We start from the raw sequence: 23,116 nt of genomic DNA, 5'->3' as shown, positions 1-23,116 counted from the left end.
ACACGCCCTGCCCTGCGCTTTATTAAGTGAGCGAATTCGCTTATGCGATAACGGCGTTATGCCACTCTCAATGCCAATTCGCATCTAAGGAGAATTGAACTCCCGATGGCCATTTCTGCTCGTTTGTTTCCTTCCTGTGTTTTCGTTCTGTCAATTTTACATCTTTCGCTATACCCGAGCGTCACAGGATCAGAATTGTCCGTGGGTAAGAACTCTTTTTCCCTCAGATTTTTCCATTTGATTTGGGAAAATATTCGCGAACTTATCAAGTTCACGGGATCCATTTCTTCTATAACTTTTGCGAAGAAGTTAGCTGTATATGTAGGAATTGACAAAAAAGAATGTATATCATCTGCGAATTTTTTGCTGTAACACTGTAAATGTCTCTTTGAATGAATTCGAAGAATAACAAAAAAAATTGCTGTATCGGAACTTCGGTTTTCATTTATGTAGGAATTGACTTGCAGTCACTTTCCATGCTTTAACCTATTACGTGGTGGCTTTGAGTCCTTGCATGAAATTTACTCTTTTTCAAAGAACCATTAAACAATAATCTCCCGCAAGAGTTTTGGTTATGGGGAAAGTTGGTGCTACCAAGAGATGTTGACAAACAAGACAAGTCTATATCATGTTCTAAGAAGATCTGAGTAGGTAACCTTTCCTGTAATTTCTTATATTTGAAATTGTCATAACTCCATTATCAACTATAATAGACTTTTTTCCATTATCAGTACTCCAAGTACTTTTTGTTTCGTTCTTGAGTAACTTATTAAGGGGGTGGTAGTGCATATTCTTATATGAAAATATGTTTTGAATGTGTTTCTCTTTTCAAGAGATGGGAACCAAGAGTTGGAATCATGTTCCAGTTATTATTTTACAAATAGGCTATAGTTGTTAAGCTTGACTCAGATAGCTTAACTATGAGAAAGTTAGCTGATCAGAAAGTTCCAGGGATATTGTGAATGGCATACCTATTATTTGAAATTTTTATTGCTAAAAGTCATTTTGGTGAGATGGGATATTTGTAAGAATGGTAGTAATATATGTTTGGCTGTTCATGCACAACTGTTGGCCATCCTTTAAAAGAAGATTACCTTTTTCCAAAAGGCGCTCTTTTCTTTCTTGTAAAGTATCTTGATGGAGAACTGAAATTATTTGCTTTGGCCACCACTATGTCTGTGCAGTTGCTCATCCTAATACAGTGCGGATATCTGCTGGCAACCAGTCAGAGCAGACCCCAACTTCAAGGCCAGGCACCTCACTGGTTGTTAGGAGGATTCAGATACAAGGTCTGTCAAGGTTCCAGAATCTGGCAAAATATGCTCATTCATGGAAGTTGAAGGTTGAATTTTCTCAGACAAGTCCTGGAGTTTATCCCCAAAATGTTGAGATATGTTTTCACAGGTAAATGTGAAGCCTAGAGTTTCATATCTTTGGTGTAATCCTTGATGAGCTCATTGGGTTGCAGAAACAATGAGTGGTCTAGTATAGCACCCCTAAGCATGCAATTTGTCAAACAGTGCTCACTGGTGGAAGTTGAAGGCTGGATTTGCTCTGTTAAGTGATGAAAGTTCATCCTGTTGAGCTCTGTTTCTGTGGATAAATTTTAAATCCTTGAATTGTATGTATGAGGTGTAGTCTGTGATGACCAGAGGATTTGGTGCAATAACTAATTTCTCGTAGATATCCATTACATAAATGTGCTTTTTTTCATATGTCTCAAGAATTTTAATGCCAACATTAATTAAAAACATTGAAAGATTTGAAAGCAAACATAAAAAATCGAAAAAAAGAGTAGATCCATTATGAACCACAAATGAACAAAGATATACAAGCTTAGACTCCACTTAATAAAGAGAAGTTGTCTTGAAAAAAGTTTTTAGCTGTAAGTCATAGCATATCCTTGCTTTATAACAAACATGTATGGTCACAACTTAGCCGTCAGTAATCCAACCCCAAAAGGAGCATCATGTACAAGGTTGATCCTCCTCATATTATCTCAAATTACACCACCACCACCATAAGACCTGTTCTGCCTCTTGAGCTTCCATCTAATTTTATTTCAGCCAACCCTCATAAGGGGGTTCTACTAATAGGCAACACCCAATCAAGTACCAAGAAGGCTGTTGCTAGCTTCTAGTTCTCCTTGGTTATAGCTTCAGATGGTTGACAAAGCTCTGGGAGTTTACTAGGTCAAAAGTAGGATATAGTGAAACGTTTACTCAATCAGTGCCGTAAAAGGCTTGGAAATCCCATCAAAGGTGTGACTATTTTTCTTTTTCCAGTTGGCCCTGAAGATGTCAGCGGAAGATAATTTACAGTAGGATTGTTCAGTTCTGGTAGTTGCAAATGAAGAATTGCTGAAGTTGCGTCATCTCCCCTCTTCTCTAGTAAAAAAATGAAGGTGCCTCAGTGAATAGGTGATCCACCTTTACTGATTGTCGAAATGGAGACTCCTCCTGAATAGCTGATCAAGAGTGAACTGAGAAACAAAAGAAATGAGCTGGGTGTGTGGGCAGGATGGGTGGGAGGTGATATTTTCTTACAGAAGGAACACAATGAATGAGTGGTGTTGGTTTAGGAGACGAGAGAGATACATAAGGAGGAAATTATGTATTTTTTGGTGATACTACCGGTCCAGATAAGCCAGTCCTTGCAGTGTTCATGGAGGGAATGGTAGTCAAGAGTGAACAGGAGCAGGGCTACCAATATCAAAAAGTTCAGTATCACTGAAGCCATAATGGATGATGAGGTTGCAACTGAGATGGTTATCCACCAAGGAGGAGTCTCAAACAGAAACATAGGTGTTTTGAGCAAGCCTGGGGACAATGAGGTAAGTCTTTGCAAGTGGGCCATTACTGTCAAGCCACAATTTAGTATCTTATGGACTATGGTCTCTTTCATCGATTCTAATCCCCCAAGTATTTCGAGTCTTAAGATTAGCTAATAGTCATCCAAAAGTTAAAAGAAATCAGTAGGTATGGGATCTTGGGGGAGCCATTCATCTCCCAGTGTTGGTACCTCAAGGAGATGTTATTTCTCGACATTGAAGATTATCAGGTATCGAAATGCCCTAGCCATTTAGCAAGAAAATCCTGGTTCATTCATTTTTTATGATCTGCTTGATTTCAAGGCTTCCTTGACACCTTCTTTTCTGGTCCATGATACTGGTTACTGGTCTCTTGTTACTTCGATCTTCTCTTACTCTTGGAACTATATCTAGCAAATATAAACATCAAATCCATAGTTCACAAAGAAGCAAAAGAGTAAGTATCAAGTTGTGGAGCACTGGTGTGCATTGTAGGTTTCAGCTGGCTCCTCAATTGGCTAGACCAATACAGAGATTGTATAGTTTAGTCAAGCAAGCTCTTTCAACACTTCCATGTTTGAGGTGTGAATTGATTCAGTATAGGCATGAAATGAACATCCGAACATCTGCTAAGCATATGTGCCCAAGTTGAACGTGTAGGTTTGGAGCTGAAGTAGTAGGGAATCTTTGTTTGCTTCATCTTTAGCAGTTACAAGTTAGTTTATCAGGATTTGGTGAGATACTGTTTGATTCATTTCTTATGTTTTAGTTAGACAACATATTAAAACGTTGGTTTATTGTCATTTTCAGGAATGCTTCTCTTGGATTGGGAAATTGCTCTCCTGGGGAGTGGGAAAAACTTAAGGTTTCATGGATTCGATCCATCTCACCTTTTGGCGATAAATTTTTGGACATACGGATGCTTAGTAGGTCCTCGGTATCTCTTGAAGTATCTACTGAAGAAGGTAATACTAATTGAATCTTAATATATGGTAGGTGCTGGCTTTAGTGGTATTGACTTCACAGGCACCATATCATTTTGCAGAATATTTGTGGTATCGTGTTATATTTTTGGTATTGGGAACTCTTCTGATGACACTAGCACCTTCCCTAAGCATGTCTGTTGTGTTCTATTATAGCAGTGCAATGACCATCGGTGTCATCCTTGTGATACTAATGGTCCTTTTCCAGGTACGCAAATCTCTCTGGATTTTTTTCTTTTTGCTCGGCACTTTCTTTGGCTATAAATGGTATTCTGCTGTATTTGCTGGCTGAATTCATAGGAGTGTTTTTTTTTCCAAATAAATAATCATCCAAAACTGTTCTATACTAGTCCCTTCTTGTATTTTTTGTCTTGACAATTCGCTTGCCTTGTCATTGTGTTGATTTTCCATATTATGCTTATCACAACTTCTGGAAAAAAGAAAAAGAAAGTAAAAGAACCACATGTACCATTATACTAGAAATATGCAAGTAACTTGCTTGTTTACTGTGGTCCCTTGGAGGATGAATACGGCTCTCTAAATATGGGCTTCAAAAAATTATCTGTGCTTCTTGATATTAGTTAGCAGCATGTTATTAGAAAAGGATGCATGTACTTTAGTTTTTGTTCTCAATTATCTTGTATACTACTTTACTTTTGAGCTTGCTTTTCTATGGTAATTCATTGAGTAACCTCTTTATTTGTAAGCAATAATCACATAACAAAATTGAGGATATAATCAGTTATGTTCAATGTGGTACCTGTACCAACTTGAGCTTGGCAAATGAAAAAAGTTGATGTGTGAATCAATGCTTCAAAAAGCAATACTTTCAAAGAACTTAGAGAAAAATCCTAGCTTGTTTTAGTTCTTAGAAACAATGTTTTCTGATCTTGTTCAATTTGGTGAATGATTAGCAAAATGATTTGCCAGATTCACCATATTAACTTGCATTCTATTAAAATCTTAAGTCTTGAAAAAAACAAGGAAATGATGATTCAATCATAATAATAGTTGATATGGAATGAAAATTACGGCCATGCTTCATTTCACTTTACAATCTACCAAAGTCAGTTTTCTTGGCCTATTTCCTTGTCTTTGATCCATGCTTTCAGCCAACCATCTCCGCCATATCAGTTGTTAATCCTAGTTGTATTATTTATTTTTTTAATTCAAACTGCTTTGCGCATTTTAATTCACTTGCATTCCATGCCTTTGTTAGGGTATGAAGCTGCTACCAACAGGACGAAAGAGTTCCCTTGCCATTGTTATGTACTCATCAATTGTGAGTAATTAATGGTTCATTTCTAGTTCTGCATTCAAACTAAAGGCCACAGCTCAATCTTTCTCTATTTGACAACTCTTTCCTGGTTGTTCCTTTCAAATGCTTCCCCTTTATGCTAGTGTGAGCTCTTGGGTTCAAGTCCCACTAGGGGGATTGAGTGTACTATGCATGTGTAATCAACATTTTAAAAAATATTTCCCCTTCATGATAATTTTAAGGTTTTTTACTTTGGGTAGTTTACTTTTTAAATGAATTAATTTAGTATTACTAATCTTTACTTAATTTTAGGTTGGAATTGGATCTTTTCTTCTGCGCTACTTATCTGGATTATTGCGATCAGCCCTTGTTGAGATAGGATTGAGTGAGGATATGTTTAATCCTGTACGTAAGTTTCTTTGGTTTCCCTTTCCTTCTTGTTTGTTTATATTCACTGCTGTGTTAGGTGATATGTTTAATCCTGTATAAGTCAGTATGTTTTGATTTGTTTTTATTTGAAACACTCTTTTTTGTGAAGAAAGCGAATATGGATGGGAATTAAGCTTTTTCTTCCTGTGCTTCTATTGTGCAAATTGTGTACTTTTGCATGCATGGTTTTGTCATAAATCAAAACGAAAAGGGAGAACAAGATGAGGCATCTACTTTGCACACTGAAACACTTTCAACATATTATTGCAATTTTTTTTGCTACTTTAATTTTGTTTAGTGTATATTTGTCAAATTAAGATAAATCACTGACCTAGGAACTTCAATTTTCCACTTAAGTGACACTCGCAGATAGCAATCTTTTTGCTGGTTATCCTGATTCTGGCTGGAGCATGGTTAGGCTTCTGGGGAGTTCGCAAAGTTGTCCTGACTGAATATGGATGTGTAGATGTGAGCATAGCTCACTTTGTAAAGTGGTCCATTTGGATCTTTTCTGCTGTCATGATTCTCCAGGTACCTGACATGTTCTTTTGCACTTCATGATTTGTTAAATTTTTGAAGATTTAGTTTTTCTTCCTTTTACATTCCAGGATTTGTGCTTTTTAATAAATGTTTTCACATTTCTGTTCAATAATTTAACTTTAAAATGGAGAATACTTTCTGAGAAGGTTTTCTATGATCATTAGAGCTCATTGGACACCTTATTGGCAACAGAGGCATTGGTTTCTGCTATAATGATTTCAGCTTTTACAAGGAGGATAGTAAAACACAGACTTCTACGCCGTTTATATAAGTAAGACTGCTGTATCTAAAGTTTTTTCATCATTTTACTTTTAAGTATCATTTAGTTGCCAGTGGTATTTATGTTCTCAAATGTGATTGCAAGTTGACCTTGACCAGCAAATAATCAAAAGATTTGGAATTTGAACTGACACAAGTATAATCTTTTGATAGATTTAGGTTCTCTACGTGCTAATTATTGATACTTGATGTTTTCCCTTATAGTTAAACAACTATATTTTACTCAATGCAAATTCATTTATGTTGATGTTTTCCCATGTTACTATGCAATTACACATTGTAAATGAAGCAATTGTCTCTCTACACAAGCTGTGTGGTGGAGAGGAAGAAACAGCAAATCATGTGTTCCTTCACTGGAAGGCAAACCATGAGATACGGAGGGAAGAGTTCTTCACCTCGACAGCTCAATCATTCTGACAAATTGGATGGAGACTGTCAATCTTGATGACCATGATACCCCTTAAATGGCCACAAGGTCCTCTCTATCTCTCTGTCTCTCTGTCTCTTCAATAGAACCCCACGCCAGCAGGAGTTAAGAGGCATAGTAAAGGACTGCTTGGGGCAGACTCTAATGGTATTCTTAGGTCTGTCAGGGCACTGTGGCTCTATAGAAGCAGAATTGAAGGCTCTTCTCAGACGAGTAAATTTGTACTCACAGTTTTGCACCATCCCAGTGATAGTTGAAGGATACTCGTCTCTTTTATTCTTTATTTACTAGTGATGATCTTTAAGTTTAATAAAAATGGAGCTTCTCTTTATGAGGAGTCTGTTTATAGTGAAATTTTCGCACCGATCACACATTTAAGAAACTTAATACTTGCTGAAATGGCATGTTTTGGAGTCACCTCTTGCCTGATGCAAAAGTGATGTGGATTAATAATCAGGAAATAAGTTTTTTTTTTTTTTTTTTTAAATGATGCGGAATTTTATGAAGAGAGCTCAAACGAGCAAATTACAAGAGGGGAAGCCTTCCCAAACAATGAGAGATTGCTGGGAGGTTCCGAATTTTGCCAATTTATCAGCCAAAGAATTGGCTGATCTAGGAACGAGGTTCCAATTACAATGATTGAATGACACAATGTCAGCAATACAATCAGTGATTGGCCAGTGGCGCCAAGGAGGGGAGTTATCTTTTGAACACCAGCTGATGACAGTCTTTGAGTCTCCTTTGATAAACAGCTTGCCATGAAGCCACTCTTTAAAGATTTGGAGGCCGAATAGAAGAGCACTCACTTCAGCAGTATTTTGAATCTACAATACCCACCAGCCCAGCATAGGATAGAATAGGGTCGCCACTACTGTCTCTGAAAATACCACCAACTCCAGCCGGCCCAGGACAACATAAAGCACTGCCATCAAAATTGAGTTTGATGTAGTCGTAAGGGGGAGGATCCCAAGTGACTATAACCGGATTCCTAAAGGGGCCCGCCATATGCTCAATCAAACCCTAATTTTCCCGAAGGGAAATGCCCGTTAGAGAGGAAAACTCCTTCCTAGTATGTAACCAACTCGAGATAAGGCCCACTGCTTGAGGAGCTGTATTATCCGAGGTGCTAGCCTTGGAGTTGAATCTCCGGTTATTTCGCTCGAGCCATAGGCACCATGGGACATACGCAAGACATGCCAAGAAATCATCTTGCCCAACCTAGGACGGCGGATCCCCATAATTATCTCATAGGTACCGAAAAGGTCCTGATGTAGCCCCATTTGGAGTCCAATCTTCTAAAATATCTTCATCCAGACTTACCAAGAAATATCACAATATAAGAGAACATGCTGGACTGTCTCGTCGCACACACCACAAAGGGGACAAGTACGATCGGGGGTTGTGTAACCTCTTTTATAGAGGTTGTCAGAGGTGAGGATCTGTTCCCTGATGGTCGTCCACACGAAGAATTTGATTTTACTAGGCGCTAAGAGCTTCCATGCCAGGTTTGACTTGTGCTCATGCATGCTATAATCTTGCTTTCTAATGTGAGAGTAGGCGGATGCAACTGTGAATCAGCCATTATTGTTAGACTTCCATGTCAGTTTATCAATTGCATGCTCACGAATAGTAATGTTGCTGAGTCTAGAGAGGAGAGATAAAAAATCCAAAATTTCCTCATCATTGGCGAAACGTGAGACTCCACGAGTGATCTCTCCAAGAATCAGCCACTAAGCAAGAGAGGTCCTATGCCACCCTAGAGAGCCCCGGGAAGTCCTCAGAGAGGGGGCGGGGGCCTCACCATTCATCCAACCAAAAGAGGAGGGTCCTTCCATTGCCTGTCTGAAAGGAAGTTGCATCTCTGAATATTGGGAGGAACTTTTGAATTGATTTTCTTATCGGGCATAGGAGGCGAGTAGCGCCATCCTCCCTCCACCAGGCACCTGAAGGTTGAAGATAGAACCTGACCATATCTCCCCATAGGCTGTAATGTTTGATGTTGATGTTCCATATCCATTTGAGCATAAAGGCATTGCTCATCTCCTTCGTAGGCCGGATGCCTAAACCACCTTGATTACGGGGCATGCAAATATCCTTCCAATTCACCAAATGATATTTGAAGGTGTCATTTGATCCTCTCCAGAGAAAACGCCGTCGAATGGCGTCAATCCTATTGCAAACAGAGGTCGGACAGTGCGTGAAGGATAATAAATAGTTTGCAGTCCTGCCAAACAAGACGTGAGGAGAGTGAGTTGCCCTGCAGTAGATAAAAGCTTTCCCCTCCATGTAGCTATTCTATTCTCAAATTTCTCAATAAGGGGGGACCAAAGCGTCGCCATACCCTAAAGCACAGGTGAGTCGATATGATAGCCTTGGAGGGTGGTTTTCTTCCAGTTAATGTTCTGACTAGAAGCCAATTCAAATAGTCCCAATACAGCACGCAATTTTCGGATTTGATCCATAGTACTAACCCTAAAGCAAATGGTATCCGTCTGTAAACTGAATGATCGGCACATCAAAGGCTGCACAGTCCGTTGTGGGGAGGAGCCAACCCAAGTTCTTGGCCGAATAGATCAAAGAGGATAGATATTCCGCTACCACATTGAAGAGCAAAGGGGAAAGGGGGTCTCCCTGCCTGATTCCCCTGGATTATGCTAGTCATCAAATCCAAAATAATCTTCATCTTCTTCTTAAAAAAAAAAAAATCCAAAATAATCATTTTGTCTTATGCAACTTTGAGCTCCTCAATTGGGGGGCTAAAATTTCTCAGAGAGACACCACAAATTCATAGACAAAAAGTGATCCACAATTTCAACAAAAAAAAAAAAAAAATCAGATGAAACTTAGTTCTTATTAAATGTTTACTGTGAGTTCCTGTATGTGAGCCAGGAGCGGGTGCCATGTAATGGACGTTAGTATCGGACCCAAAATCTGAAATATAACAGATGTATGTGTTACTTAATGTCCGTTATGTGGGCTTTAATACTGGATTTAGCTTTGGGGTGTAACATGACATTACCCTCCAAATCTGAGACATGTTGGATGTTAAGTAGACACATATATCCCTACTGCTATTATTGGGTGGCTGTGTAGGCCTACCATCATGCTTTCTGACACAAAAGTTATCAAATTGCATACATGACTTTCTTGGATGAAGCAGTTAAAATTTCACAATATGTCAGAATCCAGTTTTAAGTTATCTGCCCCCTTAACTATTCTGTTTTGTCACCCTTTTCTTGGGTTCAAGTCTCATTGAGGTATGAGATTTTGTATTTTTGCATGTGTATTTAACATTTAAGAAAGAAAAAAAAAAAGCAATGATATTGGTCTCTGACCTATTATTTCCCTTGTATTAGCAAACTTGTTTCTTCTTAGTAAGCATGCTTAGAGAAGGCATCCAACAAAAAGCTGAAAAGTGAAGTAATATTCTCTCAAAGCCTTTTTGTTTTTCATTTGTTGAAGTTAATCTTGCTCTGTTATTTATTTATAAAGTTCTGTGTTATTTAGGAGTTTGTTATTGCTGTAAGGAACTTGTATTTGATGTGGTTTTGTTTGCTGTTTCATATTACCTTTCTTCTTTGTCTTCCATGTGTTTAATGTGTTCTTGAGAGATGAAATTGGGTGTTTTTTTGTTTGCAACCTTGCAGGTGTCTGTGTAGAACAGGAAAAAGATTTTGGACATCTAACATCCATTTTCCAGCCTCTTATGATTATTCTCTTGCTGATTATGAATATATTCCAAAAAATCAAAGATCTGGGTCCGAATCACGGATGCGTAGAACCAGACCTTCAAAATGCTCTCCTTGCTCCACTCCTGTGAAAGGTTTGTTAAAAAAAAAAAAAGTCCCAGAAAGAGAGAAACTGATTGGATCACTCTCCATCTCATTCCCACCTAACAGAGAATTGTTTGTGCAGTTATAACTAATACAACACCCCACAGGCAGTCTGATGATGAGACATACTATTCCACCTTTCATAATACTCCAGAAAGGAGAAGGTTCTCGAAGGAGGAATGGGAAGCATTCACGAGAGACTCAACAAAAAAGGCCTTACAGGATCTAGTTGCCTCCCCAAACTTCACTGACTGGGCTGTAGCCAATGCTGAGAAGATAACATTGACTCCAACTGAAGATGCCAGAGGTTCATCTAAAGGACCCCGTCAAAGGTGGTTCGGTTGGTTTAAAGGTTGAATTCGAGAGGCAAGAGGATGCAGAGGAATGTTTCTGCGTGCAACTTCATTTAACACGGATAAGTCGGTGACATTGTAAAAAAAAAAATTCTGTATCGTTCACAAAGGTCTCCCTTGTGTTCTATTATTTAACTGTCGCTGCCGTTCGTTACGTCTCGTGTGATCATTTTCGATAACCAGCCTGCGTTAGTGCAAGCAAGTGTGTTTGTAGTTCAAGCATATGACATAGGAATCCAGGAATTAGGGCCTGTTAGTGCTTTGTGTACTTTACTTTCATTAGGGAAAGTGGCTCCAAAAGCGTTAGTGTACTGTGTAAATAGTGAATTATACAGGTAATTCAATTTTAATAGTTTTAAGTGAAAAACTGAGTGAAAGTGAAATTTATAATTTTTAATATTATATTAAATTACTAATTTAAGAATAATAATTAAGATATCGTAAGAATTTGATCAAGTAATATTTTTGTTTAAGCATTCTATTTTTTATAATTAATTAAAATATTTTTATTTTACTTTGTAATTATTGTATTAATTTATAATAAAAAAATCTATCTTGTTTTATTAATAAAATATTTATTTATTTATTCATGATTTTTTAATAATATATTAAATTACTAATTTAAGAGTGATAATTTAGATATTATAAAAGTAAAAATCTCATTAAGTATCTAGACATTATAAAAGTAACCATGTATTATTTAGGTATATTATTTTTTATATTTAATTAGTTTCATATTTTTATTTATAAAATTTAAATTATTTATCTTATTTTTTAATTAAAAGTTAAATAAAATTAATTATATCAAAATATTTTATTAATAAACTCATTCTCGAGTTTTCACTAAAATTTTCATTATTTATACTAACACAAGAAAATATTTTACATTGTACATTGAGTACACTAATTCACTTTCCAATACAATTTTAAAAGTGCCAAAGTGCACCAGTACCCTCTAAACCCTCCCAAGTCTGAATTAAAACCCCTCGTTTGAAGGCAAGCCACGACGCGGGTAGGGGTGGCATCAAATCAAGTCGAACCTACTCTCAAGCCTAAAATTGTAATCGAGCTCGAGCCCAATAATTTTAACCGAGTTCGAGCTTCCACCTATATTTAAAACTTTGCATAAAATACATGTCAAATAAATTATATATAAAATTATCTATATACTCTACATAAAACTATTCATAAAAACTGCATAATTATGCATAAACGTTATTCAATAATCAAATACAAAAAACATTGTTGAAATATCAATATCAATTTACAATCACCCAAATAAAAACTATTCATCCAGTATAAATTTATAAATTCTAACTCTTTGTTTTCATACTAAGGAAACAATATAGAAGTCTCTTTCGCATGAACAAAATCTCCACCTATGACAAAAACAAAGGAATATAACTTATTATTGTCTGATAAAAAAAATCAAATAGAAGTGGCTCCATGGAAGAAAAGGAAGCAACCATTCGCATGAAATTCATAGTTTTCTCAAACTAGTATAAATATATAAAAACATGAGACCCAAATTTAGTTAAATACCAACCGATGAACATATTTTAAAACTTTTTTATGTATAGAAATAAAAACAAAAACCTACTAAAGCATAACTAAAAAATATACAAAACAATCAGAAAGCCAATGACAAATAAGGCAAGACCAATCCATGAATCAAAATATTTCCTCCAATCATAGAAAGAGTTTCTTATTCAGTGTGAACAACATTGAAGTGCTCTCATCACATTGATAAAAATCAAACACTAAAACCCCATTTTATCTGATATATGATTGAAACTAAAACCTCCTTTTATCAAACACAACAAAACGATAAGAACTAAAAACATAAAAATCAATAGTAGGGTTAGAGCATTACCCCTGAGAAATGAGCAGGAAGAAACTCTAAAACAGCATGAGCTGTTTGTCCGATCAAAGATAAATAATGGAATACATAAGATAAAAAATAAAATAAAATTAGTGTTATATGGGTGACAAAAAAAAACCTAGAAGATTAACAATAAAAAAAATTACCTCTATTCTGTCACTTCAATTGGCGAGGAAGAAGTTCAGAGGAAGAAATCGGAGGGGAAGAATGAAAATTTTAGAATACAAAATTCCCCCCATTTTCGCTCAATCGCCGCTTGTCGAACGCCTTATTCCCTCTTCCCCCTTATTACCGAGATGTCGAGAACAAAAGACGAAGAGTTTATCTCGAACTAGAAGAGTCGAAAACGACTCCCGCTTTCGCCTCCCGGGCCCACGTTAAGTTAACGATCCGGCTCGCTAGCTTTCGAACTGAACCATGGTTCGGTCGAATTGGGCTCGTTTTCTTGAAAGAGCCAGATCCCATATAAATCGAATCGAACCGAGCCGGAACCGAGCCAAGCTCGAGTCGCCCGTGTACCGGCTCGGTTCAATGCCACCCTAAGCGCGGGCTTTTGGCCTTGAGTCCCTCGTGATATTCTTCTCTTCTCCCAGTCCCTACCTCTGCAACTGTCTGCGCAACCATGGCGGAGCTGAAAATCTCAGAAACTCGCGACTTGACTCGGATTGAGCGAATCGGGGCTCACTCCCACATCCGAGGGCTTGGCCTCGACTCCGCCCTCGAGCCCCGTGATGTGTCTGAAGGTATGGTGGGTCAGGCCTCCGCCCGGAAGGCCGCCGGAGTAATCCTCCATATGATTAGGGAGGGAAAAATCGCCGGCCGAGCCGTCCTCCTTGCCGGACAGCCTGGCACAGGCAAGACTGCTATTGCCATGGGACTCGCTAAGTCCCTCGGCCAGGAAACCCCCTTTGCTATGCTTGCTGGCAGCGAGCTCTTTTCCCTTGAGATGTCCAAGACCGAAGCCCTGACTCAGGCCTTCCGTAAGGCCATTGGGGTTCATATCAAGGAAGAGACTGAGGTCATTGAAGGTGAAGTGGTTGAGGTCCAAATCGATAGGCCTGCAGTCTCGGGAGCTGCCTCAAAGACCGGTAAGCTTACCCTTAAGACTACTGAAATGGAGACAGTGTACGATTTAGGGACCAAAATGATTGAATCGTTGGGGAAGGAGAAGGTGCAGAGTGGGGATGTGATTGCCATTGACAAGTCTTCTGGAAAGATTACCAAACTGGGTCGCTCCTTCGCCAGGTCGAGGGACTATGATGCCATGGGGCCACAAACAAAGTTCGTGCAGTGCCCTGATGGGGAGTTGCAGAAACGAAAGGAAGTGGTGCACTGTGTCACACTTCATGAGATTGACGTTATCAATAGCCGGTATTCTTGCTGTCCACTTTTATTGGTCTCGGTTATCTTTTCGTTTGGCATGGTTTTTTGCTAGTGGAGTTGAATATTTTTGTTATGAAATAAAATATGGAGAGGTAAAATTCCCCTCAACTTGAGATGTTAGATTGCAATGGAGTTTGAATTTTAGTGAGATGCAAATAAAAAAGGGTGACAACTACATTAGAATAGGCTTATGTTTGGAAATCGTTGCCATTGTATTTTTTTCTTTTCTTTTGGAGAAAAGAGAAAAGGAATGTGCTTACTATGTCTTCATTTGGTGGCAAAAATGTGCAACTATGCTAGCATTTTTAGGGATGTCTGCAAGACTATGGACTAAAACATGGAGTATATTAGTGAAGAACCTGGATTATACCATGCTTCTTGTAAGGAAAATAAACCGCTTGAAGTTGGACAAAGGTAGACTTATAACATTGTTTTAGTTAGTGAACTATATCCCCCATACTCTCCATGTGAAAATACAGCCAACTAAGACTTGCCTTCATTCCTCTCTTTCCTCACAATGTTTTCATATTTTCAGGTTCTTTTGCATAACTTTGTCCTACTTGTATGTAGGCAGGAATTAGATCAGGTCCAACCAGGTGAACTAGAAGAACATGCCCCACACTTGAGGCCATCTTCTTGCAAGAAAATTTTGAAAAAAGACAGTTAACCAGAAAACAATCTTGCCTGTGCACTCTCTACTCCAACATCCACCATGTTGATACTGAAATCTTGGTATAATCACAAAAAACTTATAAATTAACATTAAAGATCATATAAACCAATAAAATTATTGACCAAAACATATAATTAATTAATCTTTAGTGTTAAATATGTTACAAATTAAAATCATCATTACATTTAATTAAATAAATGTAGTTAAACCATTCCTTATTAGGAAACATTTACAATATTGCTCTACAATGCAAACAGATAATCAGATAATCATGTGGGGAATACCCCTGACCGTATCCATTCCATATCGTAAATGGTAATCTAACCCAAGTCCTTAAATGGGTGAACTGTTTTGCGGAACCCTCTAGTGATCGGATTGGTATAAAGTGATAAAGGAGGTGGAGTTATTGAGTTCTTTGATTCCTAGGCATTATCAACAAATTGCTTCACCCCACTGCTACCAAGTTCTATGATTCATAGGTGTTGGTCATTTCTTCTTCATATTTACCTAGAGGCCCCATGAATAAGTAGCCAATGCAATCTTCGACATGATTTGCCAACTGTTTAAAAAGGCAATGCAACTCATTAGAAGATGTAACTTGGAAGGAGGTTGAAGGGCTCATAACTTCAGGTAATCAGTTTGGGATGGACTAGGACCCAACTTCAAATATGGTATCAAAGCAAAGGATTTGTTCCAAATGGACCTAGTTCATGCCCCATTTAGTTTTTACTTATTTTTGTTGTTCACTTCTCAGTTCTGTGGTCTATTTATGTAGGCTTAGACTGGAGGGAGAGTCTTAGCAGAGGAATAATCCCACAGAAGTTAATATCAAGAAAAATCTTATGATTATTAGTTGGGAAAAACCTCCTCAATTCGGCTAGTCATGTTAGGATCGATTTAGGCTCAACTTTAACATGGTATCGAAGAAAGGTGTCTATTTGATTGGATCTAATTTGTTCCCTGTCTAATTTGTACCCCATTTGCTTTATCCACGTTTTTGGCCTGTTACCTATTTGTGTGGGTCTGGATGCGAGGGGGAGTGTTAGTGAGAATAATCCTACATAGGTTTATGTCAATAAAAATCTTGTTGTAATTAGTTAGAAAAATTCTCCTAACTTCATCCAATCATTTTGGAATGGACCAAGATCCAACTTTTTTCTTTCTTTTTTTCTTTGAACAACACAAGAGAGAATTCATTGGCCAGAGAAGAGTGTTAGAAGATAACTCTCAAACATGATGGGGAGGCAAAAGAGAAAATAAAGAAAGGTACAACTAGAAAGGAAACAAATACAGAATAGAAGACAAAGTAAAAGAAAGGAAGGTGTGGATCAAGTCCGAATAACTAGTTCCAGAAGAGTGGCTCCTTCCTTGGCAAGACTGTCAGCCAGTGCATTGACGTATCTGTGTGTAATGCCAGGTAATAGTAAGATGTTGGGATACATTGAAGATACCCCAGCCTGGACACAACTTTAACAGGAAGCATAGTATGATACCAAATTTCTGAGAATAGCTGTCCACACCAGAAAGCTAATTGATCAGTGCAGGAAGATATGGTTTACTGATCCTTCTACTTCACTACAAAATTTACCCGAGTTGACAATAGGACAGCCTCTTTTACCTCATTTATATCAAGTCTAAATGTTCTAATCTGATGTTGTCAATATAAAGTGATGTACTTTGGAAGGGCTAAGTGGTTTCCAGGAGAGACCAACTATGGGCTGTCCTTCACTAGGGTGATTAGGGATGAGCATTCATAGTAGGATGAAGCTGAGAAATAGTCAGATAGTGCAGGGCCCAATACTGGTGTATCTGGACCTCTCCCACCAATAGAGCAGCTGCCAAGGTAGGTCATAACTTCAATTACTTCTATAGTTTCCACGCCATTAAGAGCTCTTTTGGAATTTAAAATTCTGTGTTTCATGGATGAAACTTGTAATTCTAAAGGACATAAAATTTGAGCCAACTTCTAAACCTGTGCTATGAACTATCTTGGAGCTTGAACTTATTGTCTATCTCACATATGGTATTTAACTTCTACTAGTTCCAGTTTATAGGATATGAGAAATTTCAGAACTGATATGAACTTTGAGTTCATGACAGTTGGCTTCTCCAATCAGCTATCTCTTTCAAATTTGTGGATTTCAGTCTATCTCTTCGTTTTTTTGTCCTGGAACTCTTTTATACCTTACCTGATGGTCCTGTCAGTGACCTACCTATTGACTGTACGAGGTTTTGGAATTTCCAGTGTCCGTCTAAGTTTTAGTATGAACTCTTTTTTGGCAATGGACAGGCAAGAATCTTCTATTTAAGTTAATTGTGGGCTTTTGTGCATAAGGTACTCAACTTCTTTTTCAGGACCTTTTTCTGAGCCTTTCACTTTTTTTAATATTATTATTTACTTTTTATCAGTTTTTTAATTTGTTTCTACAAAGTCTGCTTCTTTCTTTTATTAGGGAAGGTAAAAGGACAAGGTAAATTAGTGAACTATATGGGACACACTTAACTTCTCCAAAATCTGCTTGAATAATCTCTCCAAAAGTTTGGTTACACACTGTTTGGGTTCCTTGCTCTTTATCTTCCTTTGTGGACAAAATTTTCAAATGCTGAGAGCATTAGTTTGGGTGATTAGAGAGAATTCAAGCGTGGGAGGTAGACAGTTGAGCTTATAGGAAGCATTTCGTGTTTTTCTATATCTTAGATGGAAAATATCTTTCATCTATACAACATGCAGAAACTATTATCAATTCTGTTGGCATACTTAATTTTCATCTTTCCAGCAAAGCTATCAAACCTCACATATCATCTCCTAGAAATTACATTGGGTTATCTTCTTGTTAGTCTAGATTTTTGTACCACACTGTGTAAGTAACTTCTTTATACCTGATTGCTTGCTTGTCAAATTTTAATTACGCCCATCATCCAAAAATAAAGAATTTTATAGTACTCAAACTAAGCTACATATCACCTATGACCTATGGATTTGGTGGCCTTGACTGCATAATCTCCGTGTGTGTGTGTATGTGATAAATTTTGTCGGCAGTTGGATTTGTTGTACATGAATGTGAAGCATAACACAATATATGTAGGCTATGTCTATTGCTAAATTCAATATTCGTTGCAGTTTTACTCGTAGCTCTAGGATGTTGGTGAATAAGCTTTTTTTTATACCATTGGAACTCTTGTTGGTCTCCCTCCAGTATGCATATCTGATTCTAATGCATTTAAACATTTCAGAACACAGGGTTTCCTCGCTCTCTTCACTGGAGACACAGGTGAAATTCGTGCCGAAGTAAGGGAACAAATTGACACCAAGGTGGCAGAATGGAGAGAAGAAGGAAAAGCTGAGATAATTCCTGGTGTTCTATTCATTGACGAGGTCCACATGCTTGATATTGAGTGCTTCTCTTTCCTAAATCGTGCATTGGAGAATGAAATGGCTCCCATCTTGGTTGTTGCCACAAATCGAGGAATCACAACCATCCGTGGCACAAATTACAAATCCCCACATGGAATCCCTATAGATCTGCTTGATCGATTACTCATCATCACCACACAACCCTATACAGAAGATGAGATTCGTAAGATACTTGATATTAGATGCGAAGAGGAAGACGTGGAAATGTCAGAAGATGCAAAGGTTCTACTAACAAAGATTGGTGTAGAGACTTCATTGAGGTATGCAATTCATTTGATCACCTCGGCTGCTTTGGCTTGCCAAAAGAGGAAGGGAAAAGTTGTGGAGATGGAAGATATCACACGGGTGTACCATCTTTTCCTTGATGTTAAGAGATCAACCCAGTACTTGATGGAGTATCAGAGTCAGTATATGTTTAATGAAGTTCCCAGAGAGGGAGAAGAAGACGATATGATGCATTCATGATTTTTCTGTTTGAAGTTAAGGCATCTAACGGGAGGGTGCAATTCTGTAGATTATTGTTGGTCGTTTCCAACTTCAATTATGAGCTGGATTTTGATTATATATCTAATTTCTTAGTTGTTCATGGACGCTTCAGTTTTAATCAAGTCATGTCTGGAGATCTCCACTGTAATGGAAATCGTTCACAGGGGGGAAAGATAAATGTACCGTTGTGTGATGTTACAAATGTTGCTTGCTATGTTTGCACTAGCTGCATTTGATCGGTTTTTGCAATGAAGCTGCCTGTTTGGCAATTTAGTCCGATTGTCTAGTTGAATTATGTTCTTCCTTTTCTAATCGTTTTACTTCTTTTAAAGTGTTCTTCATGACCATGTTAGTCACATTACTCATATACTCTGCTATGTACTTTTAAATGATTCAATTTTTTAACCAGCATTATAATTAATGATAAAAACAACCTCAACATTATGAAATCATCCCATCAAGATACATAAATCATTATTATTTGTAAAAAGACATTTGCTGAACTTGGAGTTCACATATAAATTGCATCTGCTTTGGCAGACTATTCCAGAAAGTCTGGCAAGATCTAGGCGAGGGCATGTGCCCCTGTGGGAGTTCAATGCACATGAAAGCCATAGATTATTGCTATTGATAACCAAAACCACATTACCTGACCAAGGTTCGACAAGGAGGAAAAAAAAAAAAAGAGAAGAAGAGAGAGAAGTTAGGGGCCAAAAATCCCATTTCTAGATATGGGGACAGACTATGATGTCATTCCAAGTGGGAACAAACCAAGAATTGCATTGGAGAATGGAAATGGAATTTTCAAATAAAGAATGGAATAGAAAGACAGTCCCTGCTTTATCTCTGCTTCTGGGAATTGAAGAATTGGGTTGGTTGGAAGCAGGAGATTTTGATTCCATACCTTTTAGATTCTCAGCCGACAAGATGGGCAGCAGCTAGGCAAGTCTTCTGTACAATTGAGCACTTGTTGGAGCATTCTTTTGTGACAAATGCATTCTTTTAGATTTTCAAGTGTTGAATTTGAGTTTAGATCTGTCCTAAAAAAGACTTTAGTCCAAGTTAGTTAACAGTTTTAATGGACAATCTCAGCAACTTGGTGTTTCCATTTCTTTATATGAACTTGGGTGAGAAGTGTAAAGGCTTTACATAATTGAGGCAGGGAGATGGAGAAAAGGGGAGGAGGAGAGTTATTTATATAATAAAATAAACAAAGTTGAACATCCCAAATTCCCAAATGCTTCTTATTTCTTCCTACATGGTAAGACTCAATTCAGCAGACAAGGAATTGACTGAAAATGAATAAAAATATGGGGAGGACATCAAATCCAACGAGAGCCTCAAAGGGAGACAGTCTTGGAGGGAGCAAAAGAGCAAATAAAATAACAGGGGGTGAGGAATTTCTAATGAGGTCTGAGATTGTAAAGAGTATTAAATTGGCATGGTGTCTTGAGTCTGGCAGATCAGAGGCAGAATCTCAGGTTTAAAAGACCCATCAGATATTCCACATTAACTTTGGCATTTTCTCCTCTGAACCAGTTCTGACTAACCCTCACCCTTTTTCTCTTCCTTTTTCTCAGAGATTAAACTAATGCACACCTAATCTTACTTTTCCAACAGTTCAATTTAGTAGCAAATGGAGCTCTATCCAGATCCTCAAAGACATGGGTCTTCCCTTTCAGCAACCCACGTCCATTCCAAAGATATGATGATGCTCCATTTTCTCCTTTTTCTAAAGGGCCATGCCAGGAAACAAGTGACAGAGATAAAGAGAGATTATGAGAAGCACACCACAGCAGTTGGGGCCTTCCTGTTTCCCCACAAAAGGCCCTGCCACCAGGATGCCGTGGAAGACATTCAACCAGACAATTCTAACCGTTTAATGGGGCAATTTAAATCCTGAAATGGCTTCATCCATTTTCCAGACTCTAACAGGCCACTAATCCAGAGGGCATCAGCCTCATGGAAAGAATCCAGAAAATCACCAGTTCCTCTCTTATTTCAAAGTGATTCTCCAGTAGCATCCTGTATGAGAAGATCTATCATCTAACATTTGTGGGTGCTTCTGAAACCTGGAAAATTTTCCTCAAAAATACCAGGCTACATCAGCAAGTAGTTTTTCAGCTGATTGTGCCATGTGAAATATGAAAAGATTTACTAGCTTTACCATACTCCATTTTTTATCCTGCTGGCAGAAGCTAGATTTGGAAACATCCCACCTCATCTCAGTGCACTCCAGTGCCTGATGTGAGATCATCTTATAAGAACACTTGATGCCTTTGTGCTGATGGCCTCTCTCCCCAAATCAATGAAGCAGATCTTCTGACTTTCAGACAACCTGTTATTGACAGGGACACCTCAATAAAATCCAAGGTTCTTTATTATCTGATGACAAATATCATGGACTAGTTACCTTTCCATTCTATTACTGAAGCATTTTTGTTTTCTCTCAGCCCGCAAGAGTTGACAAAAGGATATTTTACACCCACACAAACACAGTTATTTTACTGTGGGAATTCAGAATATCCTTTCTTTATCATTTAGTGATGGAATAGGTTATAATACGCCAATATGGTACTGGATTTGTACCTGCAGGCATACTTTACTACTTAGCAACGAGTAAGGTGTATGTTGTTATTAATTATCCGCTCCAGAAACTGATGAAAAAAAGATGAGATGAGCATAAAGCATTGTAGTTTGAAGACAACTGGAAAGCTTGATAGGTTACAGAAATTCACAGCAGAAGGGATGAAGTAAAAACTCATTATTTTCTCTTTTGATCAGTTGGTTCTTTCCAACTGCATTGACAAAGAAAACCACCCAAGATCCCTTGGAGATCCCAGTTCTTTACAAAACTTCCATTTGCTTCATTTCTTTCCAGGCACATGACGAGAGGTGGGAAGTGAAACAGCAGTCACCATATCTTGTTCCTTTTCTCTTCCTTGCGTATCTGTAACAAAAAAAGATAGAGAAGTAAACGAGATTAGAACTGGACACTACATTAAGCATCTTGCAGGCAGGAAGCTGATGAAATACTCAACCTGTTTAGAGGACGTTGTTTTGGCTGGAAGAGTTGTTTGGAAGAAGCTGTATTGCTCCTTCGGAGAAGATTTTCCCTGCAAGAACACTCTCTATCAGTTCTCTAAACAGAAAGACAATATGAAGAATATTAAAAGGTCCCATTGGGATACGCGAAACACCTCGACATGTGTTGCAGAGAAACCAATAGAGAAGTCCAAAACATCCTCCATTGATGCCTTGCTGCCTAGATTGTAACCACCCTGTAAAACCCAACAGAATTTCAATAAGCAAAATCTGTGACTCGCTAATGAAGCCAGAATGCATCCAACTACAGTGATGTTTTCAAGTTTCAGCCCTTCTTGTACTTACCTTGGGGAAGCTTAAGAGGTGGGAGCTAGCTGTGTCATCCATTAAAGACGAATGCCTCTCTTGTTCTTGTCTTTGGGTCCTTCTCCTTTTGTCACTCTTCTTAGCCAATACAGCTAGAGGTTCTGAACAAAAACAACCATTTTCATCAAAGTAGTCGTCATCGTCATGAAACAAAGGAGGCCCGGAAGAAGCATCGGAAACCATCGACAAATCCTCTTCCTCTTCTTCTTTACCAGTACCACCGTTCTTGCAAGGAACCCGACATTCTCTCGCGGAAAGAGAAGTGGGTTTTTTAAGAGACTGATCCAGATACATGGTCCAACCAGATTCACAACGGCTACAGTATTCCAAGGCCTCCTCTTCCATTCTCTTCATTTCCCACGAAGTGACTACAAATGGGTCTCCCCCCTCCCCCCCTGTTAAAACGAGATGACTCGGTGATGGCTGGGTCTTTCTCTCTCCTCCTCGTTTCCAGCTTATGGAAAGAGAAGAATCGAATCGCACCCAGATCTCAGACTCGTTTTGTCCTTACTCTCGTCCCTCACCATCTTATTTTCCACACGCAATGTATCAAAACTGCCCCTTCTCTATCCTCTGTCCTCTTTCTACCTATGTGTACGTGTTACCGGGGGCAGGGAATGGAGCCACAACGGCCTCACATGCAATACAGCAAGGCACTGTGTACTCTCTAAACAAAAGGGAGGACGCGTCCATTATTTCATATCCCGTGAACGGAAAGTTGGGAGAAAGGGGGTGTTTTTCTCTTTTTTCTCAGTAAGGTTTTCTACTTTCTCTCTTTTGTCTCCTAATGCCACCTTACATTGATGGTGCGGCCCCTCTTGGTCCCTCATATGGCGCTGCTCTGCTCCTCTGCCCAACTCGGAGGGCTCCTCTCTGGGACCCAATTCCCCATAACCAACAAAACAAAGGAAGGAGACGAGAAATGGTAAGCTGTTGTTGGTGTCCTGTTTGTCCC

The 23,116-nt window shown here is 38.4% G+C and overlaps 3 protein-coding genes across 4 annotated transcripts; 2 read left to right on the top strand and 1 right to left on the bottom strand.

The window, feature by feature from the left end:
• Window positions 1-66: 66 nt before the first annotated feature.
• Window positions 67-11,221, top strand: LOC137951686 (uncharacterized). 2 transcript variants are annotated; one of them, XM_068798528.1, is made up of 10 exons: window positions 67-205; window positions 1,185-1,404; window positions 3,620-3,774; window positions 3,855-4,000; window positions 5,012-5,074; window positions 5,363-5,455; window positions 5,849-6,010; window positions 6,184-6,290; window positions 10,373-10,548; window positions 10,641-11,221. In XM_068798528.1, the coding sequence occupies exons 1-10, from the start codon at window positions 106-108 to the stop codon at window positions 10,913-10,915; spliced, it is 1,497 nt and encodes a 498-aa protein (XP_068654629.1). In that variant the 5' UTR covers window positions 67-105; the 3' UTR covers window positions 10,916-11,221. The 2 variants fall into 2 exon arrangements, 1 of the variants encoding a protein (XP_068654629.1); XR_011112156.1 differs by lacking the exon at window positions 10,641-11,221 and having other exon boundaries at window positions 6,212-6,290; window positions 10,373-10,458.
• Window positions 11,222-13,394: 2,173 nt separating this feature from the next.
• Window positions 13,395-18,828, top strand: LOC137951069 (uncharacterized). The gene is made up of 2 exons (XM_068797634.1): window positions 13,395-14,164; window positions 18,084-18,828. The coding sequence occupies exons 1-2, from the start codon at window positions 13,416-13,418 to the stop codon at window positions 18,727-18,729; spliced, it is 1,395 nt and encodes a 464-aa protein (XP_068653735.1). The 5' UTR covers window positions 13,395-13,415; the 3' UTR covers window positions 18,730-18,828.
• Window positions 18,829-21,427: 2,599 nt separating this feature from the next.
• Window positions 21,428-22,558, bottom strand: LOC137952283 (protein SOB FIVE-LIKE 5-like). The gene is made up of 4 exons (XM_068799402.1): window positions 22,141-22,558; window positions 21,951-22,031; window positions 21,792-21,866; window positions 21,428-21,700 (listed from the first exon to the last, which is right to left on the bottom strand). The coding sequence occupies exons 1-4, from the start codon at window positions 22,513-22,515 to the stop codon at window positions 21,665-21,667; spliced, it is 567 nt and encodes a 188-aa protein (XP_068655503.1). The 5' UTR covers window positions 22,516-22,558; the 3' UTR covers window positions 21,428-21,664.
• Between the last annotated feature and the right edge of the window lie 558 nt (window positions 22,559-23,116).

This window comes from Aristolochia californica, unplaced genomic scaffold (genome assembly GCF_029961685.1).
Source record: "Aristolochia californica isolate CCGP_79_NKW_82.1479 unplaced genomic scaffold, dmAriCali1.0.hap1 SCAF_15, whole genome shotgun sequence".
In the NCBI taxonomy this organism is placed as follows: domain Eukaryota; kingdom Viridiplantae; phylum Streptophyta; class Magnoliopsida; order Piperales; family Aristolochiaceae; genus Aristolochia; species Aristolochia californica.
The sequence above is the reverse complement of the archived record's forward strand: the minus strand, read 5'-3'. Positions and strand labels throughout refer to the sequence as shown.